This window comes from Talpa occidentalis, unplaced genomic scaffold (genome assembly GCF_014898055.3).
Source record: "Talpa occidentalis isolate TD23 unplaced genomic scaffold, MPIMG_talOcc4v2.1 talOcc4.11, whole genome shotgun sequence".
NCBI classification, from domain to species: Eukaryota; Metazoa; Chordata; class Mammalia; order Eulipotyphla; family Talpidae; genus Talpa; species Talpa occidentalis.
The window spans coordinates 102,067,297-102,090,355 of record NW_023601104.1 but is presented as its reverse complement, the minus strand read 5'-3'; the positions used below and the strand labels follow the sequence as shown (position 1 = coordinate 102,090,355).

The 23,059-nt window shown below is 72.1% G+C and overlaps 1 protein-coding gene across 9 annotated transcripts; it reads right to left on the bottom strand.

Moving 5' to 3' along the window:
* Nucleotides 1–749: 749 nt before the first annotated feature.
* On the bottom strand, nt 750–21,295 carry LOC119239486 (metastasis-associated protein MTA1). Of its 9 annotated transcripts, none has more exons than XM_037504106.2 (22): nt 20,397–21,295; nt 20,027–20,303; nt 11,068–11,135; nt 9,712–9,805; nt 8,360–8,410; nt 8,030–8,156; nt 7,702–7,765; nt 7,090–7,207; nt 5,953–6,055; nt 5,527–5,626; nt 5,222–5,410; nt 4,310–4,384; nt 4,182–4,240; nt 3,992–4,107; nt 3,687–3,838; nt 3,415–3,604; nt 3,247–3,336; nt 2,760–2,912; nt 2,631–2,666; nt 1,280–1,311; nt 1,055–1,206; nt 750–972 (listed from the first exon to the last, which is right to left on the bottom strand). In XM_037504106.2, exons 1-22 carry the CDS (start codon nt 20,844–20,846, stop codon nt 816–818), a joined length of 2,853 nt encoding a protein of 950 aa, XP_037360003.1. In that variant the 5' UTR covers nt 20,847–21,295; the 3' UTR covers nt 750–815. The 9 variants fall into 9 exon arrangements, with proteins under 9 accessions (XP_037360003.1, XP_037360006.1, XP_054548813.1 ...); XM_037504109.2 differs by having other exon boundaries at nt 20,039–20,303; nt 20,397–21,294; XM_054692838.1 differs by lacking the exon at nt 2,631–2,666.
* Between the last annotated feature and the right edge of the window lie 1,764 nt (nt 21,296–23,059).

The window sequence follows — 23,059 nt, the reverse complement described above, 5'->3', positions numbered from 1 at the left end:
TTCATTCCCTGGCTGAGATTTCTACCCACTGTGGGGGGGGGTAGGCAGCCCAGGGCTGGGGGGGGGCGGGGAGCCGGGGAGCCCCGGGGGTGTGGCGCAGGGACTGCCCCTTTCTGAGAACAAGGCCCTGCTGAAACCCGAGAACAAGGCACCTGCTGGGCAGCCGTGGCTGGCGCAGGCTCCAGGCGGAAACCCCGACAGCTGGGCGGGCCATGGCCAGCAGCAGGCAGGGGCCCGCCCAGGGTGCCAGGCCACCGGCCGGGGCGGACACTGGCTCTCAGCGCCACCGCGAGGGGCCGAGCTCGGGGCTGCGGGGCCTGGGCAGGCCTGGGCTCTCCCTGGGGCTCCCGCTCCGGCTCAGGCAGTCTGGCCCCCGGCGGCTGGCCACTCCAAGCGCGGGGGACGAGGACAAAAGACTCAGATAAAAGCCGATTGTTTTTTTTCCTTTTTATCAGTTTTTTTTCCTTTGTTTTTTAATATGAAAATTACTTGAAAAGACAAGGGGGCAGCCCGGCCACCGGCCACCGGCCACGCCGCCCTGACATTCCAGGTGTAAGTCACAGAGCTGAAGTTCATCTACAAAAAAAGTAATAAAAATAAAATTTAAAATGGCACCTTCAACAGAACACAACAGAACTCACGCTGGCCCGGGCGCAGCGGCCCCTCCGTTCCAGCCAAAAGGAAACCCAAAGCTGAGAGCCCGGCGGGGCGGCCCCGGGGGCGGGCCAGGCCGCGCCAGGCCGGGGCCCGGCCAGGGCAGGGTGGGGGCGGGTCCGGGCCAGGCCGGGAGGGCCGGGGCCAGCAGCGGCCAGCGGCTAGTCCTCGATCACGATGGGCTCGTCGTTGACTGGTGCGGGCGCAGGCGGCCGCAGGGGCAGCGGCAGGGCCTGGCTCTGGCGCAGGGCTACGGGCTTGTAGGGCCGGCGCGCCGCGCGCTTGGTCTCCGAGGACGAGAGCAGCTTGCGGACCTTCCTGCAGGCAGCAGGGTGGATGGTGAGGCCGGGCCGTGCCGCTGCCCCGCCCCGCCCCGCCCCGCCCGGGCCGCCCGCCCCACCTGGTCTCCTCAGTGGCCATGTAGAAGACGTCGTCCGGGGCGTCGATCCAGTTCATACGCCGCCGCTTGACGGGGGGCAGGGAGCCGCCGCGCACCAGGCGCACCTTGGCGGGGTAGGGCTTCCCGTTGGGCAGCAGGTTCCGGTGCGGGCCCTGCAGCGCGGGGGGCAGGCGTGAGGGGCGCTCGCGGCCAGGGGGCCTGGCGGGGCTGGGCGCGGGGCCTTACCATGTGCCTGGTCTGTCCGTGGTTCGCCAGCCCTGGCAGGGAGGAGGACGGGCGTGAGCGCCCCCGCGCACCGTCCCAGAGCGCGCCCGGCCCACCCGGCTCCCCGGTCCGGCCCGCCCACCACCACAGTGCGAGGGCCGAGGGCAGCGGTGCCCTCCCTGGCCCAGCCGGGCGGCCTGCCCAGGGGGCGGCTCCGGCTCCGAGGCGAGCACCGGCCGGGAGAGACGGCGGCAACTGCCCACACCAGCGGGGCCTCACAGCCGCGGCCTGTCCTCCCCGCTCCCAACCGTGAGAGCTCTCCTAACTTGGGGGGCTCTTCGGGGCCCCACTGGGACTGAGTCCCCTGAGCAGGCAGAGGGAGGGCCTGAGCGCTGGGTGCGCCTGGGGGCCAGGCCCTACTTACCCAGGTAAGTGCCTAGCAGGGCCGCGGCGGGAGGAAGACAGGTTAGGTTAGAGGGTGGCAGGCGGGCGGCCCGGGCCAGGGCAGGGCCCACCCCCGGCCCAGGAGGGCACCCGTTGCCCCAAAGGCAGAAGAGGGCTTGGGACAGGCTGGCCGCCCTGCCTGCTAGCGGCTCTTGGCAAAGCGAGCCCACGGGCGCTGGCCTCCACCTCCCGGGCCACTTGGCCAAGCCACTCGGCCAGGCCGCTGCCAGGCGCTAGCATGGAGCAGAGCGGGGCAGGCCCGCTGCAGAGGTTCCAGGGCGGGGTGCAGGAGCAGGCAGGCGGCGGGTCAAGAGCCACCCTGGCCGCACGGTCCGGACTTGAGAGTCCACAGTGTGACTGGCCACTGGCCTCCACTCCTGGAGCACAGTTCCCTGGCCCTTCCTGGCCCTGTGGCTGTGGTCCCCCCCTTCACACCCCACATAGCAGCCGTTCAGGAGCTAGAGAGGCCAGCCCCCGCTGAGGATGACCCGGGGGCAGCAGGCCCAGGAGCGAGTGCCCCACGTGAGGCTGCTGCGTGGGAGGGCCCCGGGAGGCCTGTCTGGTGCCCCAGCTCTGGTACCCTGACCCGGGAGTCCACCTGGGCTCGGGCCCCCGCCCGCCAGGCTGAGCGCCCCCGGCCGCGACCAGCCCACCCTCCGAACCCTGCCAGGTCGCAGGCACAGCTCGCGGCAGCAGACAACATGCGGGCAGCACAGCGGGCGCGGGCAGGGTGGCGGGGCCGCCGGCCACAGCGCAAGGACAGGCCGTGGCCAGCACAGGTCAGGAGGGCGCCCCCAGGCAGCGAGGCCGGGGCCCAGCGACAGGGCAGGAGGCGGCTGGCGAGGGGACTGCCTGCGGCTGGGGCCGGCCGCCCGCCGGGCACGCGACGCAGCACACACAGGCACCCCGGCGGCCGCCCGGGCCTTACCCCTACTGGGCATCAAGAGGCGCTTCTTCACGGAGCCTGGCGGGCCCGGCGGCGGGAGAGAGGAGAGAAGACAGTCAGGGCGGGGCGGGCGGGGGGCTGCGAGCTGCCGCCGCCCAGCCCCAGACTCACCGTCCACCCCGTTGTGCTGCTCGTAGCCCCTCTTGCCCAGGATGGTGGGCGAGCCGCTGTTGATGACGGGGGCCGACTTGGCGGGCGTCAGGGCGCCGAGCACCCCGGACACGCTCCTCACTGGGTCGGGCTTGGGGGGGCGGGGGTGCGTCTCTGCGGGAGCAGCCAGGGGCCTCAGCGGGCTGGGCAGGGCTGGCCGCTGGGCCCCGCGGACTGGGCCCAGCCCCCACCCCAGCCGCGGTGGCAGACAGGGCCACACCCCGCGCGCTCCCCACCCACCCCTGCAGGTTGGGGCGGGCGAGGTCAGCCGGGACAGGGACCCAGACGCCAGGGTAGCCAGAGCCACACTGGGCACCCTGGCCCGGCTTGGAATGTCCCTCAAGGAGGGCGCATCTCCGGGGCGCCCCCTCCCTCCAGGGCCCGCGAGGGCAGAGCTGGTGGGGGCGGGCGGGGGGGTGGGGAGCGGGGGTGCTGGCGGGGCGCTCACCGAGGTAGCGCAGCACGGCCTCCAGCGGCTTCCGCGCCGCCTGCTTCAGCACCAGGGGGCTCTGCGAGGCCTCGGGCAGGCGGGCCGCGCCTGTGGGCCAGCACCGGGAGCGGGTCAGAGCCCAGCAGCGTGCGCCCGCCCACCCGCCCACCGCCGGGGCGCACTCACACTCGGCCTTGATGGCGGCGCTGTTGATGGGCAGGTAGGGGTGCCGGGCGGCCCTCCAGGGGCGCAGGATCTCCCTGCACAGGCGCCGGGCGATGCGCGTGAGCTTGGTGGTGTGCAGGTAGAAGGCCTGCCGCGTCTTCATGGCGAACTTGGGGCTCCCGCTGCTCCGGGCCGGGAGGCCGTGCGGGCTCTGCGGAAGGGGGCGCGGGCCCCGACACAGCCGTGAGTGCGGGCCGGCCGGCGGGGGCGGGCGGGCGGGCGGGGCCGCTTACCATGTTGCTGCGGTTGGGCCCGGGCCGCTCCCCATCTAACCGGGTTGGCATTTTCAAGCCACCATATTTCTTCCAATACGTCCAACAAGACGCGCAGAGACGACACTGCATGTTAGGGGGACCCCAAGAATACCACTGGTAAGACTGGGTGGCTACGGACAACAAAGGGGGAGATAGGCGGGTTCTTAAGCAGAACCGGGACGGCAGAGCGCCGCGCGCCGCCGCCGGCGCCCCGGCCCAGCCGCCCGCCCGCCAGCCCTCGGGGTGCAGGGCCCTGCGGCGGGCGCCCCGGGCCGGGGACTTACTGTAGCAGCTCTCGCAGGCCCGGCCGGCCCCGGGGCTCTGGCCGGGCGCCCCCGCGCCGTTCACCACGCCGGCCTTGACACTGCTCACGCTGATCTGGTTCGGGTTCGGCTTGTTACTTGGGGCGAGGAGGAGGCGGGTCACGGAGGGCGCCGCCCGGGCGCCCCCGCCACCCGCCGCCCGCGCACTTACTAGTTGGGGATGTACACCTGCTTGAGCTTGCTCTCCGCCTCGGCCGCTTTCAAGCGTTTCTTAAAACACAAAACAGGGTCAGGGGCCGGCAGCCGCCCCGGGACCGCCCGCCCCCCGCGCCCGCGCACCTGCTGCACGTATCTGTCGGTGGTCTTCCACATGTAGTAGTACTCGATGATGCTGGTGAGCGACTTCCAGGGCAGCTGCGGGGGGAGCCGCGTCAGGCCGGCCGCCACGGCCGCAGTTCTTGGGTCACACAGCAGGGAAGCGTGGCTCCCGCCCCCACGGCCGCGCCCAGGGGCACAGCTCTGGAATGGGCGCCACCCCAGGCCCTTCCTGCAGGTGCAGCCGGCTGGGCCACGAGGAAGAGCTCCGTCCAGAGCCAGGGCGGCCAGGACCCCACCCCCAGCCTGAGGTCGGCCCGGGGGGTCACCATGTAGGACACCTGGCGCCCGGGCCTGTCCTGGACAGGTGGGTGTAGGCCATGCTGGGTCCTCCGCGGTCACCCGCCCTGCTGCCCTGCTGCCCTGGTAGGCGGCTGCACCTGCGGCTCTACCCGTGTCTGTCAACTCCAAGTTCAGGCTCGCCTGGTCACTCTGGCTGGTCACAGCCGAGGCATCAGCATGGCTCCAGGGGCCTGGCACTTCCCCAGGGGCCCAATGGCCCCAGGGGCCCGACCCCCCTGCCTCAATGGTCTCTTCTGCATCTGGAAGCTTCTCGAGTGGCTCGGCTGGACTGACTGGCCTGCTGTGACCACACCCCTAAGGAGACCAGCCAGCGTGTGGAGCCTCAGCTCGTGGTCAGTGGTCAGGCCGGCGCCCCAGCGGCTGCCCTCTGCCTCGAGGAGCCTCTCCTGAGAACCCAACTGTTTTAGGGGTACTTGGGGTTGGTGGGGCCCCAGGGACACAGGCCCTGCCCACACAGAAGCCCCAGGGGCCTGCTGGGTGCAGAAGCAGCTGGGCAGGCGTGGCCACAGGACCCTGGCGCTGCTGCGCCTGCAGGCTGGCCTGGAGGGCCCGAGCCCGCGCCCTGGCACTCACAAAGTCCTGCTGGATGTCCGTGAAGTCCTTGCCGTACTTCTCCAGGGCCTCCTCGAACAGGCTGGCCTCCGAGGCCGACCACTCCTCCATCTCGTCCCTGCAGAGCACTGGCCCGCCCTGCGGCACCAGCGCCGAGATGGCCCTGGCCACGTCGTACACGCTCTTATGCAGAGTGTCCATGGCGTGGAACTGCGTGAGTGAGGGGTACCGCTGGGTCCCCAGGGCTGGCCCCGGGAGGACGGGGCAGGGGCGGGGCGACGGCCTGGCTCCCCACCACCGCCCACTGCCCCGCCGGGGCCACGCACCAGGGTGATGTCACGGGAGGCGGCTGCGGCACTCATGTGTAGGCTGGGCTGGCGGACGGAGCTGCTGCAGTCCAGGGCCCGTGCGAAGGTGCCCACGGAGCTGGGGAGAAAGGCACGCTGGACACCAGAGCAGACTGGGCTGCAGGGCGGCCCGGCCGGCCCCACTGAAGATGCTGCTACTGGGTAAGCATCTTGAGGAGCAACCGGCAGGGTGGCCGGGCCATGCAGAGAGACTGCACCATCTGATCTAGGCTGGGGAGTTCCGGCCGGGGCTGGGTTGGACAAGGGTGCACCGGGGCCTCAGAACAGAGTGGGCCCTGCAGTGGCCAGCAGCCCCTGGGCACCCAGGCAGGGTGCTCTGGAGCCCGAGGGGCCCTCAGCAGAGGCTGAGTGGGGCAGCCCCTGCGCACAGTGCCTGGGACTCACCGGGCCACCACCAGGAACTGGTCGATCTGCTTGTCCACTAACGGGTTGTGCGCCTCCCACACCTTGGTCTCCAGCGTGGCCTGGTCGCGGCCGTCCTCCTCACCTGCCAGGGAGACCAGCCGGTCAGCCAGCCACTGCAGGCCCTGCAGCGCCCGGCTCCGAGGCCACACCCAGCTGGCCTGCTGGTGCACTGAGGCCGGGGGCGGGGGGGGGGGGGCGGCACACGTTCAGGGCACACCAGGTGCCCCCTGCTCCTGGGGGCGGCAGCCAGGCTGGAGGTTACCTACCCCAGCTCTTATCACGACACACCCAGAACATGGGCAGGCACCCCAGGGAGACCAGGACAGAGCCACTGGGTCCTGGAGGGCGGGTAGGCACGCAAGGGGTGTCCGCATGCCAGCCAGGCACTGGGCACTCGCACGTGGACACCAGTCGGCCCCCGGCCAAGCAACACTGTGGCCTAAGCGGGGTCCACCCTCGAGTCTCAGAGGGGACAGGGAAGGGGGCAATCCTGCCACTGGGCTACCTGCTGTCAGGGACACCAGGACACCCTCAGGGATGGGCCTCCCGAGCGGTCACCAGGGAAGGCAGCGGGCCCGGACCCTCAGGAGACGGGGTCGGGAGTGGGCTGAGGCGGGACCGGCAGGCAGCAGTGAGTCCCGAGTGGTGGGAGGGGGTGGCCTGGGACCACACAGTGGCCAGCTGGCCAGCAGGCCACGGCCTCCAGAATCAGACTGACAGTGGCCCATGGGGTTGACTGAGCTGCCAGCAGGTGACGGCCACCAGCTCTGTCTCCTACCCCAGGCCCCCGGTCACCACCAGAGACACGGGGTGCCCTGAGTCACCGCCCACTGTGACCCGCTGGTGGCCTCTGGAGACACTGCAGCCTCAAGGCGCCTCTGCCAGGATCCCCCCCCGCCACGCCGAGCTGGGAGGGGTCACAGGGCAAGAAGCACGAGGCAGGTCCCCGAGGCCCCAGGGCGGCTGGGACCAGGCGGGCGCGGCAGAGAGTGAGGGCAGGTGCCAGAGGCAGGCGCCTCAGATGAGGAGGGGACAGCGCCGGGGTGGACGCACAGCAGTCAGCCCAGCAGACAGCGCCCCGCAGACCGCCCCTCCCCGCCGGGACCCTCCCCCCACCTTCTTTCAGCAGGTCGGTGATGTCCGCCTGGTACCGGCTCCCCACGCGGATCTCTCCTTTATCCGCCAGGAGGGTCTTCTGCTGGGGGTCGTAGACCAGGGAGTAGAAGAAGAAGTCCTGCGACACAGCAGCCGGGCGTGGGCGGGCGCGGCCCAGTGGGCCGGGGCGGGCGGGGGCAGGGCAGGGGCTGGGCAGGGGCCTGGTGAGGGCCGGGCAGGGGCATGGTGGGGCCGCTCAGGCAGTTTAGGCACCAGCTGGCAGCAGCCACTGCCCTCCGCGACCCAGATAGCCTGTCCTGGAGGACACTGACCACACAGGTGCCCATGCTGGCCAGTCACAAGTGTGCTGCACTAGACACTGCCAGCCTGGCCCTTCTTACCGATGACCCTTGGCCCAACGTCCCAGGGCTGGTTGCTGCCCACATCTTGCCCGCCCATGCCTGTGGCCTTGGCTGCCGTGCAGAGGAGGGTGGCCCGGGCTGGCCCTGCCTTTCTGGGCTCCTAAACCCAGCAACCCTCCATCCCACCCCCCTCCCACCACAGGTGCAGGTCACTCGGGAGGAGAGGGGAGAGGGACCTAGGAGGATGGGGGAGGGGGGAGTGGGGGCTCACCTCCCGCTCCAGGTAGGACTTGAGGGACTCGGTCTCATTGAGCAGGGTGACACTGCACTTCCCCCTGCGGGACAGAGTCAGCAGGCTGGGGGGTGTCTGACCTGACGGGGTGGTCTGGGGGCACCCGATGGGGCTCACCTGATGTGGGTGGTCTGGGGGCACCCGATGGGGCTCACCTGATGTGGGTGGTCTGGGGGCACCCGATGGGGCTCACCCGATGTGGGTGGTCTGGGGGCACCCGATGGGGCTCACCCGATGTGGGTGGTCTGGGGGCACCCGATGGGGCTCACCCGATGTGGGTGGTCTGGGGGCACCCGATGGGGCTCACCTGATGTGGGTGGCTGGCAGTGACTCCAGCTGCCGGGAGAGAAACAGCTCCCGGTGCCGCAGCTGGTGCCGGAGCTTTTCGGGCAGGTCCACCATCTCGGGATTCTCCATCTCCTCCTCTGTCTCGCCTGAGGACAAATGTCCCATCAGCCACATGGCCAGCGTCGCCCCAGCACAGGACACCCGCCCCACGGGGGCACCCGCGGACAGGAGGGAGGCGGGCCCGGCTGGCTGGAAGCAGAGGGCACAGGCTCAGCCCGCCCGCCCAGCAGGCTCTGGGGCCGGACGGGCCTGGGAGGTGGGGGGGGCACAGGGCAGGAGGCGCAGGTACCTTCCTCACCGGTGTCGGCCCCGGGTCCGGTCTTGCAGCAGACTGACAGGGCTGCGTGAGAGATGCCCGGGGTGGGTCAGCCAGAACCTGCGCTCCCGCTGGCCCACCAGGGCTGTGAGGCTGCAGGCAGGCGGACTCGGGGGTCACGGGCCTCCTGGAGAGCCCCAGGCTGCTGGACATCCCCCCTGCCAACCCTGGCCCAACCCCCAAAGTCCAAGGGAGCAGAGCAGACCTAGGCCCGGGCAGAGGAACCAGGAGCAGGTCAGTGGCACAAGCTGGCGGCCCCCAGGACGTCAACCAGGGCTGGGACAGCATCCCAAGCTACCAGCACCCCAAGTGGGGGTATGCCGTGCCCTCTGCTGCCCCCCTGTGGCGGCAGCGGAGATCCCATGGAAGCACTGGCTGGGCCCTTTGGCACAGGGGACCCGGCTCCCCCGACCCCCGCGGCTCAACAGCCCAGCCCAGCACAGGTTGAGGGACACGTCCTCTGGGCTCACCCCCCACCCAGGCCCTCTGCCCCACATCAGCCTTCCTCCCGGGGAGCATGCGGGGCCGGGGTGCTCCGTCTCCAGGGACACAGGGCTGGGTCCAGAGGCGGCCTCACCCCACCTCACACCCCAGGCACTCTGCTGGAGGGCTGGAGGGCCCAGCCAGGCCGGGACACTGGGTCCCAGGGCCCTCGGGGACACCTGGCCCAGACCTCCTGGCCACCAGCTGTCCAGCAGGGGTGAGCGGCCATGTGGGCCAGCACCCTCCTGACCAACCTCCGACACGCAGCCTGTGGACCCCAAGACCCCACTCTTTTCCAGAGCGTGTGGTGGCCACAGGCTTCAGGGCTGGAGACGGAGAGATAGCCGTCCCCCGCAGGCTGTCCACCGGGCACTGGCCACCTGATGGGGACATCGGGCCGAGGAGCAGACCCACAGGCACAACCCAGGAGGCCCAACGGCTGGACCCGCTGCTCACACAGCCCTGGGCGACCCCCAGCCTCTGGGCCCCTCCCCAGCCGGCTCACACCCAGCAGCCCTGCGGCGGGCGGCTGCCCCCTGCGCAGCAGTCTGGCCCTCCTATGCGGCCAGGAGTCCGGGCCCCTGAGCTGGCAAGCCCACTGCGGTGGGCAGGGAGGCCAGGCCGGGGAACCGGGGCGTGAGGGCAGCTGTCCCGGCCAGAAGCTGGCAGGGTCAGTCCCTTTGCAGGCCCACTGAGGGCTCCACTCAGGCCCGCCCTGCGGCCTCGGCAGATGGACACGGGACTCGGTCTCCGGTCTCACACTGCCAGCGCCACAGGCGCCCACGGCAGGACGAAGGGCGGGCCCCAGAGACGGCGGGCGGGCAGGCGGGCGGGCGACTCACTGGCGTGCTTGTCGGCCAGCGCGATGAGGGAGCTGGAGATGTCCCGGCGCCGGTAGAAGCACACCACCTTGGCCTCCACGTTCCCGTTGGCTGTCTGCAACAGCGAGGAGGGGCACCCTCGAGCAGCGGCCAGGGGGGTGCACGCCAGCCCCCCAGCCTCCCACCCGCCCATGCCAGACCGCAGGCATCTGGGACCCTGCCGTCCAGGCGAGACCGGCCGCCACCGCCCGCCCAAGGCCAGCTGCCCGCCTCAAACCCCACGCCAGCGCGGGCTGGCACACCGGCACCGGGCACTCGGCTCTGGGACATTGGGGGCCAGCCGGCTGGGCAGCTGCCTAGACCAGGGCAATTTTGGGTCCAGATGTGACCAGAAAGCGGGTCCCCAGTGACCCGGGCAGTGATACCAGACACAGCTCCCCTGCCCACTGGCCAGTGAGGTAGACACGCCCAGGCTGAAGCCTGTGCTCTGCGCCAACCCTGGGCAGCACTGGCTGGACCCCGTCACAGAGGCTGGCCCCACAGGCTCTGAGCTGGCAGAGTGGGGTCCCCTGGCTGCAGAAAGCAGCAGCCTCGTACCCAGCGACACCCCGGGGCCCCGTGCGCTGGGCCCAGGGAGAGGCCGTGCTGTCCTGAGCTGAGGGGCCTGCAGGGGTGCACTCCCTTCCTCTCAGCTACCTGGAACCCTGGACCCTCTGGGCCCTGCAGAGCCACATGGGGCGGGGGCAGGCTCTCTGTGAGGGGAGCTGTCTGGAGGCGTCCGCCTGGCCTCACCTCGCGCGCGGCCATGGGCCTCCTGCTCCCTGGAGGCACCGCCCTTGTCTACTTGACCCCCACATCCTCCTGGGGATCCTGCTCCAACCTGACCCACCCAGGAAGGCCCAGTGGACACAGCGGTCCCGCTGCCGCTGCCCATGCAAGGAGCCACAGCCTGGCGTGCTCTGGCTATTTTAGAGGTGTCAGGGCAAAGGACCTGGGGTCCTGGTCCTTCACGCGTGTCAGGTGCTGGCGCGGGGGCCTGGTGACGACGCAGACCTGGGCACAGAGGCCATGCCCGAGGCCCACCCTCGTCCCCCTCGCAGCGCCCGCCCTGGAGGCTCGCTCTGCCTGCTCCCGCCGTGGCCGCAGGATACAGCGCCAGCAGGGAGCGGCCCGGGGGACCCAGTGCTGCCCAGGTGCTGGGCACCCCTTTCTGGGATAGCGGGTGGGTCCCCAGAAGCACCCCAGGCACTCTGCGCAGGCGTGGGCAGCCTAGGCCCAGGGAGGAAACCTGGGGTGCTCAGCTCTGGGACAGGCCAGGCCCGGAGGGGGGCGGGGGACGGGAACGACACGGCGCGGCCCCCCACAGAACGCACCCACCTTGTTCAGCTCCTCAATCCGGCGGATCAGGTATGGGTTGCTGGAGGAGTTCTCGAAGTAGACGTAGTCTGCAAACAGGACAGGGTCAGTGGGGCGCTGCCCGTACCCCTACGAGCCCCTCCAGTCAGACCTCCACCGGCTTCCAGGGCTGGGGGCAGCGTGAGGCAAGCGGCAGAGCCCCAGCCCTGGCCCATCCTGGGAGGCACCCCAGCACCTCACCATGCTCCGGGGCCGCACCTGGGGAGCCGCGGGAGGGGCGGAGCTGCGCCTGGAGAGGGGCGGACGCCTGTGAACACTGCCAGCCCCGTGGGCACAGGTGAATGAGCCCCAGACGAGGCAGCAGAGAGGACGCAGGGCACTGGGCCCCACACCATGGCCGAGCAGAGCACCCCATGAGGGACAGGGGCCGCGGGGTCAATGGGCAGCAGGCCCTCAGGTGCTCTCGACCTGGACGTGACCTGAAGAGAACGGGACTCGCGGACCCCCACCCCCACCCGGGGCGTCTTACCTGTCGGTCACGTCGCCACAAAGCGGGTTTTAAGGAAACCTTCCCCATCAGCCACCCACGCTTCCCTTCCGGGACACAGCCAGGTCATTACCCACACGTGCTCCGGACCGGAGCCACCCAAGGTTCCCGGGGGGGGGGCGGTCAGGGGGCTGGCCTGGGGCTGCGTGGGGCAGGCTATGTTGCCATGACAGCCCACAACCTGGGCGCAGGCCCCCCCCCGCCCCCCTAAGCAGCAGAGCAAGGAAGAGCCGGCGCCGAGAGCGCCAAGGGCCGGGGTGCCCCGTGAGACGGCTGCACAGGCAGGGTCTCAGCCGGGCTGGCAGGGGCACGCAGTGCACAGGCGGGCCCGGGGAGGACATTGAAGGAAAAAGGACTCCCCGGACGTCGGGTCTGGAAGAAGGGGCCATCGCCCAGGGCAGCGGAGCTGGACCCGCTGCGGCAGAGCTCACCTCCTGCCGACCAGCCGAGCGGGGCCTACAGGAGCTCCCTCCACCATCAAAGGCCTCCCGGAGGTCCCGGGGCAGCCCGGGGGGTGCCCTCCCCCTGCAGGTCCCTCTGTGCAGGGCGGGCAGGTGCATGCGGCCTCAGCTACCGCCTGCCAGGTCTGCGCCAGGACGAGCCAGCCGGTGTCTGGGAGGCGGAAGCCGCGCCAGGGACCGCAGCACCACATGCCCTGGGCCAGCAAGCGCAGCCCCTTAAGGGGGCCCTGCCTGGCTGTGCTGCCCCGCCTCTGGTGCCCTCGTGAGGGGTCCCCACAGCCAGGCCTGCAGCAGTGGTCACTGGCTGGCCCAGTCGGACGCTGTCACGATGGCAGCCACAATCCCGCCCAGCTGGCCCTGGGGCCAAGCAGGCGCCGTGGGCCGGTGGCGACATAGGCGCAGAGCTCTGCTGGGGTGGTCTAACCTCAGAAAAGCGGGGGGAGCCCCAGGGCCACAAGCTGCAGGGAGCCCGTGGCCCCCCAGGCAGGACAGAAGGGGGCCCTCATCTGTGGGGCAGGGAGGGTTCCACGGGTAGCGCCCTCACAGCCCGGGGGTGCCCTGCGTGGGCCCGCCCCCGCCCCTTAGACTGTGGACCCCTCGACCCGCAGCCTCTGCCACTCCCTGCCTGAGCCGCCTGGAGGCCCTGGAGCTTGCGACGTGTTGTCCGGCCCAGAGGAGGACGCACCCCCGACCCCTCTGCTCCATCCAGGCCCCCAGGAATCACAACTCAGGTGCAGCCGTCCACAGTACCAGGCAGGCCTACAGTCCCCGAGCCCGTGGGGGAGGACCGTGCCCAGGGGGGTTGTCCACGCGGGGGGCGTGGCTGGCAGGGGGGGTCCACGGGCGCGTGGGGGGCACGGCAGGAAACAAAAGCACCCTCAAGGCAAAATGGAGGGAGCTGGAGGGGGAAGTGCTGTGGGGCCGCCAGGACAGAGACAAGTCTGGACACTGGCTGGCGGACGGCCGCACAGAGCGAGCCACTTGCAGACAGAAGTGGGTGCGAGCAAACAGGGTGTGGAGGCCGGGAGACCCGCCGGGCGGATCTAAGTGAGCCGGCGTCTCCCACCCCCTGGGGCTCGGCCACAGTGGGTGTCCTCGGGCCACTTCAGACACGGCTTCGACGCTGCAAATCTCCCCGCGGAGTCCCGGCCCACCTGACCCTAACTGGGTCACTGGCCGGCGCCTCCACGCACTAGGGATGGCGAGAGGGTGAGTTCTCCGCCGAGGGGCAACGCCCCAGCCCTGCTGGCGGGTCCCAGCACCACGGCGCAGCCAGCGAGCACCCAGGGCCCAGACGCACGGACCGCGAGCCGGTGCCCGGCAGCTGCACGGGGGGGGAGGGAGGGTCCACAGCCGCCCCCTCTACGGGGCCCGCAGGGACACAAAACGCTGCAGAACTCGAAGAAGCCCCCACCGGCCCACGGCAAGCGGAACGTCCCCCTAAGTCCGCCAGGCCTCTGGCCTTCACGGCCGTAGGACTGCAAGCCTGCTGCCCGGCCCGGCCTGGACAGGCCACAAGGAGCTGGCGCTGCCTCCGCACTGCGCCTCCCGCCTGCCCACCCCCGGCAGGACCCCCAGTGGGGTGGGGGGAGGTGGGGGCGCAGGCTGGCCGCGCACCCCAGACGAGCACAGGCTGAGGCAGGTGCTGTCGCTGCTGATTTGGGGCTGGAACCAGGAAACACCCACGGGACCAGCATCGGGCCCTGCAGCTCCACCCATGCACCTGGGCACCCCTTGCGCTCCCCACAGGCCCTGCAGGGCTGGGCAGCAAGGGCCCCGAGAGCCACCAGGTGCCCCCAAAGTCCAGGAGCAGACCAACCCAGCCAGGAGGGAGTGGCTTCTGGAGACGGGCCTGAGCAGCCTGCTTCCTCTGGACAGGACACGGCCTGCACGGCCACCCTGCCTGGCGCTCAAATGGGCCTCTGGGGTGTCAGGGACCCCGGCACAGCCCAGTGGCCCACACGGGCAGCCAGCCCTGCCTCTCACGGCAACCGGGGTCTTAGGCTTTGGAGTCCTGAGCCTGACAGACCCCCACAGGAACCGCACAAGCCAGGAGCTGCGGGTGAGGGGCGCCCCAGAGTCCCTGGGGCATAGCAGGGACCGCTACCCGGTGCCCCGCGTAGCCCGACCCTTATGGGCAGGGGGAGCGGCCGCCTGCCCAGGGCCCACACGCACGGCATCTCCACCGCCTGCAGCAGATGCGGCGCCCAGCGGAGTCCGCGGACACCTCGGCAGCTATCCCTGGGGCTCTGTGGGACTCAGCCCAAAATCCAGGCGCAGCACCCCAAGTGCAGCTAGAGGCCCCAGTAAGCAGGGCCAGAACGAGGGAGGCCCCTGTGGACACATGGAACCCCAGGGCAGGTGTTGTGTTCTTGTGGCCGCCAGGCCTGGCCAGCAGGAGGCCTGCTGGGCCAGCGCTCTCCAGCCTGAGGAGGCCGGGGCGGGGCGGGGGGGACACATGGCGGGGTCCTGCCCACGAGACAGGCTGCAGAGTTCACAGGCGCCAAAAGCAAAGAAAACACCAGAAGCAAAAAGACTTATCCGGCGAGGTGGACGCTGCCCGCAGACTGAACCACTTCTGTGTCTTTGCTCTCAAGGAGCAAACTACCCGAAAGAGTGAGATTTCCCTTCTCACAAGAAAGGGGACGCACCATGGGCCTCCCCGGTGGCGCAGCGGTTGAACACTGGGTTGCGAAGCTGCCCGCAGCCTCTGCAGCGCCGGTTCAATCCCTGGCCGCCGGCGAGGGTCCCACATGGGCGAGGGTCCCGCATGGCGCGCAGACCTCTCCTGCCGCCCGCTGCTCCCCTCAGCAGTGTCCTTCGGTCCTTCTGCCTGCTCTGCTCCCCGCTCTGGCTCTGGGGAATCCTCTCACCCTCCCGCGCTTCTGACTGTACCCAGTGCTTGTATGGATAAATAAATAAATCTTTAAAAAAAAAAAAAAAAAGGGACGCACCAGGAGAAGGCGGGGGCGGGCAGCAGGCAAGACCGCCCCGGGGCTGGGGGATGCGCTGCCCAGGCAAGGCCGTGGGGACCTCTGGACAAGCTCAGGTGTGCCGGGGCGGGGGCTGCACATGGGGCCAGCGGTGGGCCAGGGTGCCATGCACCTCTGCTGGGCCCGCACCTGCACAGGCCCCCATTCTCAGGTACCCAGGGAGACGGCCGCGGTGGCTCCCTCAGCCAGCACCCCGCTCTGCCTGGCCTGAGGAGCCCACAGGCTCCTGCTCGGGCATGTGCCCCCACCCGTGACCCCCGCCCTGCCGGGCCCAGGGGCACCCCAGGGCCCCACCCACAGGGCACCAGGGACACGCATCAGAAGGGGCTCAGGGGCCTGGGGCCAGGCCCTGGCCAAGCAGCCGGGACAGCAGGGGCCACATGGCAAGGGAGGGGACACGGGCTGGGCAGGACCTCCGCCAGGGGCAGGCAAGTCCCTCCTGGGGTCACTGCCAACTTGCTGAGTATGAGACGCTCGACCCCACCTGGCGGGCGAGCCCCAGGGGCACAGGGGAGCTGCGGCAGGAAGGGTCGGGGTGAAACAGGCAGCAGGCTGGTGAGGAACCTGGGGGGCAGAGGGCATGCGGGGAGCAGTGTGGTTGGAGGGACCTGTGCTGTGCTGATCCCTGCCCAGGAAGAGGTGAGGCTGTGCAAGGGGCTGCCGCTAAATGGGTGCGGACCCCATTCCTGCAATGACCTCCCAGCCAGGCGGCGGAGGCAGGCGGGGGTCCTGGCACCGGGGGAGGAGGGTGCACTTGCCAGCCCCCCCAAAGGGGGCGTCAGCCAGCCGGGGGGCAGCTGGGAACAGAGACTCAGGACGGGGCAGAGCGGCCTAGCCCGGACCCTGTGGGGGCACATGAGACGCCCAAGTCCCAGGGAGGGTCGTCGGGCCCAGCGGCCGAGACGGGACCCGGGGCCACCCACCCCCCGAGGAGCGAGCTGGCCCGGACGCCGGCCCCTGCCACAGCCTGGGCGAGCCGGGGGCTCTCTGGGCCAGAAGACAGCTCTGGCAGGGGCCCAGGCCCCGGGCACCCCAGCCCGCAGGGGTGGCCCACCTGGGGCTCAGCAGCCGTGAAAGCCCCCCCTGCCGGGCTGGGCGGGGAGGCAGCGCGCGGGACTGCCCAGGACCCCTGAGGGCCCAGGCACACTCCCAGCCCCAGTGGCAGCTCCCGGCCCCCTGGGCAGGAGCGTGACCACCCCAGGGGCCGAGCTGGAGGAGACGGGGCCAGCCCAGCCTGGGGGCCAGCCCAGGGTGTCCCCAAGCTCCTGCCCCCAGGCCACGTGCTCCTGCCCGGCGAGGGCCGCAGGCCCCGCGGACCGGCTGCCGCGGGCCAGGACGACGCCGCCGGGGCCAACAGGTGGGCCGCCCCCCACCCCGCGCGCCCCGGGCCATTCGGGTCTCGGGTCGGGCCGCAGGGCGGGCAGGGGCCCGGGAGGCGGCACGGCGGCCGCACCAGCGGGGCGCGCGGGAGGGGGGCGGCGGGAGGGCAGAGGCGGAGGGGGGCCGCGGGGGGCGCCCGGGAGGGGCGGGGGGAGGGGCGGGCTCCGGGGCCTGGGGGCGCCGAGGTCGGTGCGGGCGGCGGGTCGGGGCCCGGGCGGTCGGGGAGCTGGGGCCGGGGTAGCGGGACCCGGGCCTAGGGCCGGGATGCGGGGTGCGGGGGCCGGGATGCGGGGAGCGGGGCCGGGAGCGGGGGGCCGGGGCCGGGATGCCGGGGGCCGGGATGCGGGGCGCGGGGGCCGGGATGCGGGGGCCGGGGCCGGGAGCGGGGCCCGGGATCGAGGGGCCGGGGCCGGGATGCGGGGCGCGGGGGCCGGGATGGGGGGCCGGGAGGGCGGGGCGGGCCGGGCGCGGGGCGCGGGGCGGCGCGGGGGGGCGCGGGGCGCCCGCGGCCGGGTGGCGCATGAGGCGGCGGCCTTACCTCCGACCCTGTACATGTTGGCGGCCATGTCCGCGGCCGGGCGCGCGGGCGGGCGGGCGGGCGGGCCGGGAAGATGGAGGCGCGGGCGGGGGGCGGGGGCGGGCGGGGGCGGGCGGGGGCGCGGGCGGTTTAAAGGGGCCGCCGAGGCCGCCGCCGCCGAGGCCCAGCTCCGGGCGCGGGCGGGAGAGGAAGGGGCGGAGCCTCCGGCGGGGCGGGGCGGGGCGGGGCTCCCCCCCCCCCCGGGCCGTTACCCGCCGCGCGCCCCGGCGCCCCGGCCCGCCGCCACGTGACCCCCGGCCCGCGGGGAGCCCGGGCGGCCCCCCCGACGCCGGACGGCCCCCGCTCGCCCCCCGGGGCCCCGCTGGTCCGGGCGGTCCCCGCCGACCCGGTGCTGCCCCAGACGCCGCCCGCCACGGCCCCACCCGCGGCTCCTCCCGCCCGCGCCCCCGCTCGCCGCCCCGGGGCCCCCAAGGCCGGGCCGGGGTTCACACGGGGCGGCGCCGAGGCCGAGGCCGGCACCGCGCAGCTCCCGGAGCCCAGGCGACCAGGGCCAAGCAAGGGGCATCGCCGGAGGCGGGAGCAGCGGGCCAGGCCCGGGCGCGGTGAGGGGTGCCCGCACCCTCGCGCCCCGCCGGATCCGCGCCCCTCGTCAGACCCCAGCAGCCCAGCCCCGGCAGCCCGGTGGGGGTCGGCCACCTCCCCACGGCTCCTGCCGGCCGGGCCGGGCCGGGCGCACCCTGATGGGCAGGTCTGTGGCTGGAGGGGAACCAGGTCCAGATGGGGGATGTCCCTGCCAGAGCAGGAGCCAGGAAAGGCCCAGGCCAGCACGCAGGTTGCCAGGGTGGACATCAGGGGTCTAGTGGGGAGGGCTGGGTGGACGCTGGGGACTGGGGGTGCCTGAGGAAGGCTGGGTGGCCAGAGGGTCTGGCGGGGAGCCAGGGGGGCACAGGGGGCCTGGTGGGGGGCCGGGTGGACACAGGAGCAGGTCTGGCTGATGGTGCTGGGGCGGGGGAGCGGAGGGAGAAGGGGTGCCGTCACCCCAGGGGCGGAGGCTGGAGTCCTGCTCTCCTCATCTGGAAAGTGGCGTGGCAGCCGCTCCCAGCCACACCGACCCCAAAACAGAACCTGCCACCCGGACACGGGGGGCTGTGAAGAGGCTGCTTCTGGCTCGGACCCAGAAACAGGGTCCCAGAAACAGGGCCAGTGTCTGCGGACGTGAGGACCTGCCCCCACCCAGTGGGAGGGAGGCCCTAACCTGCCGGGGGCCGGGGTCAGTCTGCTGTCGTCCTTAGGGGCAGCAGAGGGCCAGTCCTCTGGGGAGGTCACAGCCGGGCTGCGGGGTCCCATGTCTCTGGGCCCCACATCAGTCCCATAGGAAGCCGGGAGACACTCAGCAGCCGCCAGCCCTGCCCCTGGGGCCCAAGGCCTCCCCCCTCCCCCCAGCGCCTGGGTGAGCACGGCCCAGAGGACCCAGGCTGTCGGGGCAGCACAGAGTGACCCTGACCCCAGTTCAGCCCCAGGCCAGGGAGGGCACAGGCAGAGCAGCACAGCTGCGGAAACTGTAGGAAGCGGGGCCGTGGGTCAGAAGGTGGGGTCTGCCCGGGGCGGCGGGGCGTAGGGGTGGGGGTGTGGGGTGCTCTGACAGCAGCGGGGTTAGGGGCAGAGCAGCTGCGCCAGGGCCAGAGCAGGTGGGAAGGACAAGGTGTCCATCACGAGGAGCCCAGGCTGCTGGACAGGGCCAACATCAGAGCCTTGGGGTCCCTGTGGTCTGGGGGGTGATGTCATGGCCACTGGGGGTCTATGGGTGACCCCAGCTGGCCTGCAGGGGGGACCAGCGGACTGGGCTCCTGGCATGGACCCAGCTGGCCACGCTTCCTGCCCACAGGGTGAAGAGAGCTGGGCCGCGCAGGCCACTGTCAGGACAGGAGAGCCGCTCGGCCTCAGGCCCCGCAGGTTAGCACCGGCCTCTCCTGGGCCCTCAGTGCCGGGCAGCACAGCCTGCCCGCCTGCTTCTCAGGGGCCAGGCTGACCCCTGGGCTTCAGCTGCCAGTGCCAAGCAGTGTTCAGGGCTCCCCACTCCTGCACTTCAGGGCCGCCACAGCACCTGTCCAGAGAAGGCCCCGAGGGCCAGGCCCTGAGTGGGGGGCCAAGTGCTATGCGGACGCCCAGCTGCAGGGCACCTGCGCCAGCACCACGGCCTGCAGCCCAGGAGAGGCCTGGGCAGAGCCCCGGCTGCAGGAGAGGACAACTGGGGTGCTCAGAAGCCTCGGGGACAGAGGCCACAGCACACGTCACTGCTGTCTCAACTGTGACGCTCAGCACACCCCTCCCTGACCCTCCATCAGGGGCCTGGGGGAGCCACGCTGCCCCCTATGGCCCGACCCCTGCCCCAGCCACGCCCTTCAACCTGCTCAGGCCAGGCCCATCCAGGGTCCGGCGAAAGGGCCAGGCTCTATGGCTGGGAAAGCTTCCTGGAGGACAGGGGACATGGAGCAGGCGGAGTCAGGGCGCTCCGCCAGCGGCAGGGGGGTGGCAGCATCTCAGAAGCCAGCTCCGGGACATGGGGGGCAGGACAGAGGGGACAAGGGTCAAGCAGTCCTGTCCCATCTCCAGCTTTGAGGACAGCACATACCTCGCTCCATCCCTTCCTTCCCAGCTGCCCTCCACCTGGGTCTCCCCAAACCACTGGTACCCTCCTGCCCACCCCTCACCCCAACAAAGGCCCCCCCGGGGCGCCCAGGACAGTTACAGCGGTTCTTGCTGCTGCCTGGCCCTCTGCCCGCACCGCCATCTGTCCCACGAGTCACCAGGCTGCCTGCCTGTGCGGCCACGGCCGCCCTCCCCCAGAAGCCCTCAGACGTGGCCAGCCCGCAATGCCACCGGTGTCCCAGGCTGGCTGTGCGGGTCCTGAGGCCAACCCCACACCCCAGAGGCACCTGCGTCGTCAGCCCCGGCACCCCCGACGCCAGGCTCCCCATTGTGGTCAGGCTGGCGGGGCGGGCGCTGTCCCTGGCAGAGGTGGCCTGGGACGACAGGAGGCAGGCACCAGACCTCCTCCCACCTGTGTTTGCACCTGCGGGCCGGCCCTGCCGGGGCCTGAGAAGGGGCAGGAGCCTGGGCCTGGGGTCCCCCCGGCACCCCAAGGAAAGGCACTGGAGACACATGTAGGAGGGTGGAGGCGGCAGGGCCTCCGTGGTCATCTTGTGCCAGAAGGGCGCGCTGCGGGCCAGGAAGGCGCGGAAGGCGTTGCTGGGCCTGCCGGGCCCGAGCGGGTGGGGGAGGAGCAGGTCCTGGCCCACGTCCTGGGCCACCAGCCGGGCCACCAGCTTCTGGACGTCCTGTGGGAGACGGGGGTGGGGGCGTGGGGGTGGGGTCAGGCCTGGGGCCTGCGGAGCTGGGGGCCGGCCTCCCCCGCCCGCTGCCCACCGCACCGCCAGGCCGGATTCCTGCGTCTCGCCGCTGCCTAGCAGGGCCAGCTGCCGGCGCTCCTCGATGCTGAGGCTCCAGTGGCGCCGTGGGCTCCTGCTGTGGGGGGCCTCGCACACCTGCGGGGGGCAGGGCGTCGGGCATGCGACACACGGGGGCCTCTTCCCTTCCCTCCACGCCAAGCACCTTTCAGCAGCCGTTCTGGCCAGGCAGGGGCCTCTGGGAAGACCCGTGCCCCCGGACGGTCCTCCCGCAGGCAGGTCTGTGTCTGGCCACCTGCTGGCCAGCCCGTGCCCGTCCCTCTGTGTCTCGCTCTGTCTGTGTCGGGCAGCCAGGGGCCTGGGGTCTCCTTCAGGAAGGGGCACCACCCCCCATGGTTTGCATCCCCCTGCTGACCACAGCTGCCTGCTATTCAGTCCTGACAGGCCCAAGCCACCAGGGCCAGGTGGGGGCATTCACGGCCCCTCCTGTCCTCCCCTGGGCTCAAGCTGCTCCCAGGTCCTCCCGGGGCCTGGGGGCTTCAGGCCCCGCTGGCCAGCCTTGTTCTCTGCCACCTTCCCAGCATCAGACCCCAGGGGCAACCCGGGCCAGGCCAGGCCTCGCTCCTGGATGGGGGCTCCTGCCTCTTACCCTGCTCCTCACGGCAGTGCCCGCGTCCAGAGCCCTCTTGTTCCTTCCTCCCCTAAAACCCTCCCTGTGCACCATGATGACACACGCGTAATGGGCACCTGGGCCACGTCTAGGGCCGGCTTGGGGCAGGAGGTGCCACCCAGGACTCTCCTCAGCTTGTGGAGGGGCCACCCTCCGCTCCCCTCGCTGCGGCCTGGCCCTCCAGGGACCTGGCAGGCCCAGGTGCATCCCCATGTGTGGCCCGGAGGACTGCGGCTGCCGCCCGCGCCCCCTGTGAGCCAGGCCATGGCGCTGGCCTCTGCCGGACGCCGACTGCACTGCAGTGGACATGGCCGCGGTGTCTCGCCCCGCCCCTGCCGTGGCCCAGGTGGGCACCTTCTGCAGGGCGGTGCCAGGCAGCCCCCACATGGGCGGCAGGAGCCCCGCCGGACGCCCCGGGCCTCGGCCGCCCGCCCTATCAGGCTCTCTGGTGCTTCACCTGTCCACTCCCATCTCAAGGGATGAGAAACGTGGGGGCAGGTGCTGGGTGGCCAGGGCTGCCCCGCACCCTCTGCCCAGCGAGGGTGCCCTAGACAGTGGGTCCCTCCTGCTGGCCTGTCTCTCGTCCTCCTGTTCTCTATCCTCCAGTACTTCTCTCTGGCCTTTCTAGGGGCCTGGAGGGTGCAGCGCCTGGGTCAGCCCCTCCCCGGGGGGGCTGCTGCCCACAGGCCCCGAGAGGGCATCCCCCAACCCTGGCCCCCAGCAGTGGGCGGCTCCTCTGGGAGCAAGCTCCCCACTGCCCCTGTGGGGGAGGCTCGGGCGAGGCCAGAAGGGAAGGGAAAAGACACAGAGGGGCAGCTCTGGCATGGCCAGGGGCCACCACGGACAGTGCCGGGAAGAGTTCCGCGCGGAAGGGGCTCTGGGGAACTCAATGGAGGGACCCTCAGGGCAGTCAGAGAGGGCAGCTAGCTGGTGCCAGGCTCGGGGGAGCACAGGAAGGGGCCCCACTTGGGCAGGGGTGCGGGCCAGTGGCGGGCTAGAGAGGGCTCCCGCTGGGCGCTCAGTGACAGAGCCTCTTGGGACCATCTGGCCAGTCCTGCCGCCACCCCCACGTGACGCTGGCCCGGCCCTGCTGTGGGCAGCTCTCCCTCCGGCGGCCCAGGACAGGGACCCCGCAGGAGCCAGCAGGTGCTGGCGCGAGGCGAGGCGCGAGGCCGGAGGGGGCGTCCCACCAAGGCCCTCCAGGTCCTGGGGTGTGCCCAGCCCCGCCTGCTCCCCGCCAGGCCCGCCCCTGCCCCACTCTACCCAGCAGCCCTCCCAGAGCCAGCCCTGGGTCCCGGGGCGGAGGGCCGGCCCCCGGGCTTACCCAGTCCTGGGTCAGCGGCCCTGTCGGGCTGGCGCGCACGGAGGCCCGCGCCCCGGCCGGCTCGGCCCCCCAGGGGGCCTGCAGCTCTGGCTGCCTCCCGCGGGGCGCCCCGCCGCTGTCCACACCCCGGCCCGCGGGCTGCGGTCGGTCCCCCTGGGGGCCGGCCCCCGAGGCCGCCTCTGTCCCCCTGGCTCGCCGGGGCGCTGCAGCGAGGGGCGGCGGGGCAGAGCCTGCTGCGCCCGCGGAGTGAGCTTTGAGGGTGCGCCCCATGGGGCTGAGTCCTCGGCCCCGCTTTCCCCGCGGGACTCCCGGCCCTGCCCGCCCGCGCCGGGGCCCGCCTCGCGGCTGCGGCCCGGCGCGTCGCCCGCCGCCCCTGTGACCTCAGCTTGACGCCGCGGGCCACGCCCCGGGCCGGCCCCGCGCAGCCCGGCCCCGGCGCCCCGCTCGGCGGGGTTCCGGCCTGGGGGGGGCGGCGGCGGGCGGGGCGCGTGACGCGGGCCGAGCGCGCACTTCCGCCGGGCGGGCGCTTCCGCTTCCGGCCGCGCCGCGCCTGCGCTCTGGCCGCCGCGGCCCGCGCTTGGCGGGGTCTCGGCCGACGGGCGCCCCGTGGGCCCCGCGCGCCCCGGCCCGGGCCCGGCCCCGCGGCGCCGGAGAAAGCACACGACAGGGGCGCCGAGAGGCTCCTCCAGATTT